The sequence below is a fragment of the Phytophthora infestans genome, genomic scaffold, assembly GCF_000142945.1.
Source record: "Phytophthora infestans T30-4 supercont1.7 genomic scaffold, whole genome shotgun sequence".
Taxonomy (NCBI): Eukaryota; Oomycota; class Peronosporomycetes; order Peronosporales; family Peronosporaceae; genus Phytophthora; species Phytophthora infestans.
This window is the reverse complement of record NW_003303752.1, coordinates 1,754,349-1,763,378: the sequence shown is the minus strand read 5'-3', so window position 1 is coordinate 1,763,378 and position 9,030 is coordinate 1,754,349. Positions and strand designations below refer to the sequence as shown.

The window sequence follows — 9,030 nt, the reverse complement described above, 5'->3', positions numbered from 1 at the left end:
CGATCCCCCCGGTCAGTGTTTGACTTTGTAGACTTAGTGATGCGTCGGGATGCGATCAAGACCATCAGTCGCTCGAACATCCGTCCATCTGCCATACCATGTGCTTGTCTGTATCGCGCGTCGGAGTAGGAAGAAGTGAAATCGGACTCGAAGAGGGTGAGTGTGCATAGTACGATGTGCATGTTGAGTAATAGAAAAGTAAATCTGTCTGGGGGGTGTGCATGATGTCGGTAGAGAGTGTGTGCGTGCGTACGTGGCCCGTTCGGTTTGTGAGGTGTGTGCGCGTTTGTTTTGTGAATTGGGCAAGGGGGTAGGTATGGTTCGACGCGCGGGTAGCTCAGTGGTAGAGCGTTCGATTGCAGCTCGAAGGGTCACTGGTTCAATCCCGGTCCCGCGCTTCTTGTTGTTGGACTCGTCGAAGCTTGTTGTGGGGTCTCTTTGCCGCTTTTTACTTGCCTCCCTTTTTCGCGAGCTCAACGGCTTCCATCGTGCAGACGCTTCCCAACGCTAGCAACGGATATACTGCTTGTTTGGAACACGGCTATCTTCTTTTCGATGTAGCGTTTGTTGGCTCATTGGGGAATCTCAGACAGTCGATCCACCGGTCAGTGTTGACTTCGTTGGCTTAGTGATTGCGTCGCGATGCGGTCAAGACGCTCAGTCGCTTGGACATCCGTCCATCTGCCATCCATGTGCTTGTCTGTATCGCGCGTCGGAGTAGGAGAAGTGAATCGGACTCGAAGGGGTGAGTGTGCATAGTACGATGTGCATGTTGGGTAATAGAAAGTAAACTGTCTGGGGGTGTGCATGATGTCGGTGGAGAGTGTGTGCGTGCGTACGTGGCCGTTCGGTTTGTGAGGTGTGTGCGCGTTTGTTTTGTGAATTGGGCAAGGGGGTAGGTATGGTTCGACGCGCGGGTAGCTCAGTGGTAGAGCGTTCGATTGCAGCTCGAAGGGTCTTGTTGTTGGACTCGTCGGAGCTTGTTGTGGGGCCTCTTTGCCGCTTTTTACTTGCCTCCGTTTTCCGCAATGTCTACGGCTTCCATCGTGTAGACGCTTCCCAACGCTAGCAACGGATATACTGCTTGTTTGGAACACGGCTATCTTCTTTTCGATGTAGCCTTTGTTGGCTCATTGGGGAATCTCAGACAGTCGATCCACCGGTCAGTGTTGACTTCGTTGGCTTAGTGATTGCGTCGCGATGCGGTCAAGACGCTCAGTCGCTTGGACATCCGTCCATCTGCCATCCATGTGCTTGTCTGTATCGCGCGTCGGAGTAGGAGAAGTGAATCGGACTCGAAGGGGTGAGTGTGCATAGTACGAAGTGCATGTTGGGTAATAGAAAGTAAACTGTCTGGAGGTGTGCATGATGTCGGTGGAGAGTGTGTGCGTGCGTACGTGGCCGTTCGGTTTGTGAGGTGTGTGCGCGTTTGTTTTGTGAATTGGGCAAGGGGGTAGGTATGGTTCGACGCGCGGGTAGCTCAGTGGTAGAGCGTTCGATTGCAGCTCGAAGGGTTAACTGGTTCAATCCCGGTCCCGCGCCTTCTTGTTGTTGGACTCGTCGGAGCTTGTTGTGGGGGCCCTCTGGCCGCTTTTTACTTGCCTCCGTTTTCCGCGAGCTCTACGGCTTCCATCGGGCAGACGCTTCCAACGCTTTTTACGGATATACTGCTTGTTTGGAACACGGCTATCTTCTTTTTTGATGTAGCCTTTGTTGGCTCATTGGGGAATCTCAGACAGTCGATCCACCGGTCAGTGTTGACTTCGTTGGCTTAGTGATTGCGTCGCGATGCGGTCAAGACGCTCAGTCGCTTGGACATCCGTCCATCTGCCATCCATGTGCTTGTCTGTATCGCGCGTCGGAGTAGGAGAAAGTGAATCGGACTCGAAGGGGTGAGTGTGCATAGTACGATGTGCATGTTGGGTAATAGAAAGTAAACTGTCTGGAGGTGTGCATGATGTCGGTGGAGAGTGTGTGCGTGCGTACGTGGCCGTTAGGTCTGTGAGATGTGTGCGCGTTTGTTTTGTGAATTGGGCAAGGGGGTAGGTATGGTTCGACGCGCGGGTAGCTCAGTGGTAGAGCGTTCGATTGCAGCTCGAAGGGTCACTGGTTCTTTCCCGGTCCCGCGCTTCTTGTTGTTGGACTCGGTGGAGCTTGTTGTGAGGCCTCTTTGCCGCTTTTTACTTGCCTCCCGTTTTCCGCGAGCTCTACGGCTTCCATCGTGCAGACGCTTCCCAACGCTAGCAACGGATATACTGCTTGTTTGGAACACGGCTATCTTCTTTTCGATGTAGCCTTTGTTGGCTCATTGGGGAATCTCAGCCAGTCGATCCACCGGTCAGTGTTGACTTCGTTGGTTAGTGATTGCGTCGCGATGCGGTCAAGACGCTCAGTCGCTTGGACATCCGTCCATCTGCCATCCATGTGCTTGTCTGTATCGCGCGTCGGAGTAGGAGAAGTGAATCGGACTCGAAGGGGTGAGTGTGCATAGTACGATGTGCATGTTGGGTAATAGAAAGTAAACTGTCTGGGGTTGTGCATGATGTCGGTAGAGAGTGTGTGCGTGCGTACGTGGCCGTTCGGTTTGTGAGGTGTGTGCGCGTTTGTTTTGTGAATTGGGCAAGGGGGTAGGTATGGTTCGACGCGCGGGTAGCTCAGTGGTAGAGCGTTCGATTGCAGCTCGAAGGGTCACTGGTTCAATTCCGGTCCCGCGCTTCTTGTTGTTGGACTCGTCGGAGCTTGTTGTGGGGCCTCTTTGCCGCTTTTTACTTGCCTCCGTTTTTCGCGAACTCTACAGCTTCCATCGCGCAGACGCTTCCCAACGCTAGCAACGGATATACTGCTTGTTTGGAACACGGCTATCTTCTTTTCGATGTAGCCTTTGTTGGCTCCTTGGGGAATCTCAGACAGTCGATCCAGCGGTCAGCGTTGACTTTGTTGGCGTCGCGACTGCGTTGCGATGCGGTCAAGGTGCTCAATCGCTTGGACGTCCGTCCATCTGCCATCCATGTGCTTGTCTGTATCGCTCGTCGGAGTAGGAGAAGTGAATCGGACTCGAAGGGGTGAGTGTGCATGGTACGATGTTCACGCTGCGTACTAGAAAACAATTTGTATGGAGGTGTGCATGATGTCGGTGGAGAGTGTGTGCGTGCGTACGTGGCCGTTCGGTTTGTGAGGTGTGTGTCGCGTGTTTTGTTTTTTTTAGTTGGGCCAGGGGGGTTAGGTATGGTTTCGCACGCGCCGGTTAGCTCCTGTTATCTCTAGTCCCGAATTAGGAGAAGTGAAATCGCGACTCGCAAAGGGGTGGAGTTGTGTCATAGTTAACGCATGTGGCATGTTGGGTTAATAGAAAGTAAACTGTCTGGAGGTGTGCATGATGTCGGCGGAGAGTGTGTGCATGGGTACGTGGCCGTTTCGGTTTTGTAAGGTGTGTGCGCGTTTGTTTTTTTGAGTTTTGCAAGGGTGGGTATGGTATCGACGCGCGGGTAGCTCAGTGGTAGAGCGTTCGATTGCAGCTCGAAGGGTCACTGGTTCAATTCCGGTCCCGCGCTTCTTGTTGTTGGACTCGTCGGAGCTTGTTGTGGGGCCTCTTTGCCGCTTTTTACTTGCCTCCGTTTTTCGCGAACTCTACAGCTTCCATCGCGCAGACGCTTCCCAACGCTAGCAACGGATATACTGCTTGTTTGGAACACGGCTATCTTCTTTTCGATGTAGCCTTTGTTGGCTCCTTGGGGAATCTCAGACAGTCGATCCAGCGGTCAGCGTTGACTTTGTTGGCGTCGCGACTGCGTTGCGATGCGGTCAAGGTGCTCAATCGCTTGGACGTCCGTCCATCTGCCATCCATGTGCCTGTCTGTATCGCTCGTCGGAGTAGGAGAAGTGAATCGGACTCGAAGGGTGAGTGTGCATGGTACGATGTTCACGTTGCGTACTAAAAAAAAATTATGTCTGGAAGTGTGCATGATGTCGGCGGATAGTGTGTGCATGGGTACGTGGCCGTTCGGTTTGTAAGGTGTGTGCGCGTTTGTTTTTTGAGTTTGGCAAGGGGGTAGGTATGGTTCGACGCGCGGGTAGCTCAGTGGTAGAGCGTTCGATTGCAGCTCGAAGGGTCACTGGTTCAATTCCGGTCCCGCGCTTCTTGTTGTTGGACTCGTCGGAGCTTGTTGTGGGGCCTCTTTGCCGCTTTTTACTTGCCTCCGTTTTTCGCGAACTCTACAGCTTCCATCGCGCAGACGCTTCCCAACGCTAGCAACGGATATACTGCTTGTTTGGAACACGGCTATCTTCTTTTCGATGTAGCCTTTGTTGGCTCCTTGGGGGGATCTCAGACAGTCGATCCAGCGGTCAGCGTTGACTTTGTTGGCGTCGCGACTGCGTTGCGATGCGATCAAGGTGCTCAATCGCTTGGGACGTGCGTCCATCTGCCATCCATGTGCCTGTCTGTATCGCTCGTCGGAGTAGGAGAAGTGAATCGGACTCGAAGGGGTGAGTGTGGCATGGTACGATGTTCACGCTGCCGTACTAGAAAAACAATTTGTATGGAGGTGTGCATGATGTCGGTGGAGAGTGTGCGCGTGCGTACGTGGCCGTTCGGTTTGTGGAGAGTGTGTGCGTGCTTGCTTTTTTAGTTGGGCAAGGTTGGGAGGTATGGTTCGACGCGTTGGTATTTCTTGAGTGTTCGTCTGAGTACTAGGAAGTGGTTCGGACGCGCGGGTAGCTCAGTGGTAGAGCGTTCGATTGCAGCTCGAAGGGTCACTGGTTCAATTCCGGTCCCGCGCTTCTTGTTGTTGGACTCGTCGGAGCTTGTTGTGGGGCCTCTTTGCCGCTTTTTACTTGCCTCCGTTTTTCGCGAACTCTACAGCTTCCATCGCGCAGACGCTTCCCAACGCTAGCAACGGATATACTGCTTGTTTGGAACACGGCTATCTTCTTTTCGATGTAGCCTTTGTTGGCTCCTTGGGGAATCTCAGACAGTCGATCCAGCGGTCAGCGTTGACTTTGTTGGCGTCGCGACTGCGTTGCGATGCGGTCAAGGTGCTCAATCGCTTGGACGTCCGTCCATCTGCCATCCATGTGCCTGTCTGTATCGCTCGTCGGAGTAGGAGAAGTGAATCGGACTCGAAGGGTGAGTGTGCATGGTACGATGTTCACGTTGCGTACTAGAAAACAATTTGTATGGAGGTGTGCATGATGTCGGTGGAGTGTGTGTGTGTGCGTACGTGGCTGTTCGGTTTGTGAGGTGTGTGCGAGTTTGTTTTTTGAGATGGGCAAGGGGGTAGGTATGGTTCGACGCGCGGGTAGCTCTGTATCGCTCGTCGGAGTCGGAGAAGTGAATCGGACTTGTAGGGGTGAGTGTGCATAGTACGATGTGCATGTTGGGTAAGAGAAAGTAAACTGTCTGGAGGTGTGCATGATGTCGGTGGAGAGTGTGTGCGTGGGTACGTGGCCATTCGGTTTGTGAGGTGTGTGCGAGTTTGTTTTTTGAATTGGGCAAGGGGGTAGGTATGGTTCGACGCGCGGGTAGCTCAGTGGTAGAGCGTTCGATTGCAGCTCGAAGGGTCACTGGTTCAATTCCGGTCCCGCGCTTCTTGTTGTTGGACTCGTCGGAGCTTGTTGTGGGGCCTCTTTGCCGCTTTTTACTTGCCTCCGTTTTTCGCGAACTCTACAGCTTCCATCGCGCAGACGCTTCCCAACGCTAGCAACGGATATACTGCTTGTTTGGAACACGGCTATCTTCTTTTCGATGTAGCCTTTGTTGGCTCCTTGGGGAATCTCAGACAGTCGATCCAGCGGTCAGCGTTGACTTCGTTGGCTTTGCGTCGCGATGCGGTCAAGACGCTCAATCGCTTGGACGTCCGTCCATCTGCCATCCATGTGCCTGTCTGAATCGCTCGTCGGAGTAGGAGAAGTGAATCGGACTCGAAGGGGTGAGTGTGCATGGTACGATGTTCACGCTGCGTACTAGAAAAAAATTTGTATGGAGGTGTGCATGATGTCGGTGGAGAGTGTGTGCGTGCGTACGTGGCCGTTCGGTTTGTGAGGTGTGTGCGCGTTTGTTTTTTGAGTTGGGCAAGGGGGTAGGTATGGTTCGACGCGCGGGTAGCTCTGTATCGCTCGTCGGAGTAGGAGAAGTGAATCGGACTCGAAGGGGTGAGTGTGCATAGTACGATGTGCATGTTGGGTAATAGAAAGTAAACTGTCTGGAGGTGTGCATGATGTCGGTGGAGAGTGTGTGCGTGCGTACGTGGCCGTTCGGTTTGTGAGGTGTGTGCGCGTTTGTTTTTTGAGTTGGGCAAGGGGGTAGGTAAGGTTCGACGCGCGGGTAGCTCAGTGGTAGAGCGTTCGATTGCAGCTCGAAGGGTCACTGGTTCAATCCCGGTCCCGCGCTTCTTGTTGTTGGACTCGTCGTAGCTTGTTGTGGGTGGGGCCTCTTTGCCGCTTTTTGCCTCCGTTTTCCGCGAACTCTACAGCTTCCATCGCGCAGACGCTTCTCAACGCTGGCAACGGATATACTGCTTGTTTGGAACACGGCTATCTTCTTTTCGATGCAGCCTTTGTTGGCTCATTGGGGAATCTCAGACAGTCGATCCAGCGGTCAGTGTTGACTTCGTTGGCTTTGCGTCGCGATGCGGTCAAGACGCTTAGTCGCTTGGACATCCGTCCATCTGCCATCCATGTGCTTGTCTGTATCGCGCGTCGGAGTAGGAGAAGTGAATCGGACTCGAAGGGGTGAGTGTGCATAGTACGATGTGCATGTTGGGTAATAGAAAGTAAACTGTCTGGAGGTGTGCATGATGTCGGTGGAGAGTGTGTGCATGGGTACGTGGCCGTTCGGTTTGTGAGGTGTGTGCGCGTTTGGTTTTTTAACTGGGCAAGGGAGCAGGTATGGCTCGACGCGCGAGTAGCTCAGTGGTAGAGCGCTCGATTGCAGCACTGGTTCAATCCCGGTCCCGCGCTTCTTGTTGTTGGCCTTGCGTGTTGGTGAGTATTTTTGTTTTGGTTACGGACGGAACGATCGGACTTACGAGAGCTGAAAATACAAACACGAGATCGTTCCTCTCAAAAATGGTAACCTCGTCACTTGGGAGTTTGAGAGTCGGGAGAAGTCGACAACGGCTTTGAGGTCTTGCTCGACTTGTCGCCTGCGTCGGATGCCGCTCCGTTATCGGTCGAAGTAGGATTTTCAGCGGCCGCTTCGTCGTCTTTCTCGTCATCTTGGTCGTCGGCGTCTTAGTTGGTGTCTTCTTGGACCTTTTCCTTGTCTTCTTCGTCGTCGTGGTCGCTGCCTGGGTGGCTCTCTTCTTGATCCTGGTCCTCTTCGTCGGATGAGAGTCCCAAGTAGTACGCTAGATGCTTGGTGAGAGAACTTGAAGGCTGATACTTGACGGGCGGGGACGGTTTCAGGGCGGTGAACACTCCGTTTTCTTCGAAGTCGGAATCGTCTTCCCCTTGTTCGGACACCTGGAACGGTCGATCGTTGTGCACTTTCACGGGTTTGCTGGCAGTCAGCAGCGTGGCGACTTCGACTTGAGTCACACGGAGAGAACGGTCGGAGAGAAGATCGGTTTCCGACCCAGCTTCCTTTCGGAGGGTTGCTGCCTGAGACGTCTAGAGCGATGCGAGCCCGGGCCTTGTCCGAAAGTCGCAGGTTCTTGGGGCGAGTAGGGTTTATCGCCTGACTCGTCTCGAGAAGTTCAGGGATGGAACGGTAGCCGCTGTTGTCCACGTCGAAGGGATCGAGGGCGTTGGTGATAACTTGATCGTACCGACGGCGGTGACGTTTGAACAGGGCACCGAGGTCTTCTTGGGCACGAGATTTGGAGTCGTCGTTAGCTCCACTAGCGTGCTTGGCGGCCCTGCCTCCGAACCACATGAGATTGTCGTGGACGGTGTCTTCGAACGCGGCCAGCATCCCGTAGTAGCTCATCTCTTCGAAGAAGGCGCTCAACAACTGCAGACGAGCTTGGAGCGCGCTTGCCTTCAATTTGCGGCGATCTGCAGCGTTGTCCGTCGGCGGGTACAGCGCGAGGAGTAGGCACTGGAGACGAAAACGCATCCAGAAGTGCCAGTGCTTCCGGTGGAGCTCGGGGTGGTGCTTGGGGTCGTACCAGACGCGGTAGCCCTTCCACGAAAAGGCCATACGCGGCGGCGTCTTACCCTGTCCCTCCGAGATCTTCACGAGGCGCTCCAGGTCGCGCTCGATGGTGGCGTCTACGCTGGGGGGGGAGATCGAACGAGAAGCGAGGCTTGACTTTTGCCTTTTTGGACGTGTGCTGTTTCTTGGCTGGAGGTGGCTGGAGTGGTGTACGCGAGCTAAATCGCTTGAAATGACCGGTGCTTGGAAGACGGAGTGCTCTCGGACCTGGCCGGCGGACAGGCTTTCTGGGGAAGGTAGGATGACGACAGCGCTCTCCAACGGGGCCTGCGAAGTGTCGTCAGCAAGGAGCCGGAAGACCAGTCGGTCAAGGGCGTCGAGCCCGACGGAGTGGCTGTTGGCAGCCAGAACGGCTCGGAGGCGGCTCCAGAACTCAATCATGAAGTGCAGAGGGGTGGCGTCGTCCGCCCCCTGTCTTCGTCGTCGAGGCGAGAGCGGAGTTGGTCTTCGACCGTTGGGGTCGTCCCTGACTTCTTCAACGACTTGGTCATGGCTACGTGGGGGCTTGAGTGCTACTTGCGGAATTACCTTTTAAGAGGTCTGCCTCCTGTGACGCGACAGGGAGTTGCAGTAATAATGGCGGACATGGTGGCTAACGACGAGAAGCCACCGTTTTGATGGTGATGTGATGTGACTTGACCAAGGGACGGTCTCTTGGCTGCTGTACAGCCAAGTGAATTGGACTGACGGTTAGTGACGATGGAGAGCGGTTGAGCCGTGGATGTGATGGACCCATTTCTCGATTGTCGAGACTGGCGATGGATTATGCGAGAGATGGTGTGGCGTGGAGTCGAGACGCTGTCGTGTCGACGTGTTGTTTTGGAGTGGGACTGGTCCTCAGTCATGCGTGGGTGTTGTTCGCTGTGGCGAGTGGT

The 9,030-nt window shown here is 54.2% G+C and overlaps 1 protein-coding gene across 1 annotated transcript; it reads right to left on the bottom strand.

Moving 5' to 3' along the window:
- Positions 1–7,210: 7,210 nt before the first annotated feature.
- Positions 7,211–8,056, bottom strand: PITG_22761 (uncharacterized protein; the record flags this gene model as incomplete). The annotated part of the gene is made up of 1 exon (XM_002998876.1): positions 7,211–8,056. The coding sequence occupies one exon, from the start codon at positions 8,054–8,056 to the stop codon at positions 7,211–7,213; it is 846 nt and encodes a 281-aa protein (XP_002998922.1).
- Between the last annotated feature and the right edge of the window lie 974 nt (positions 8,057–9,030).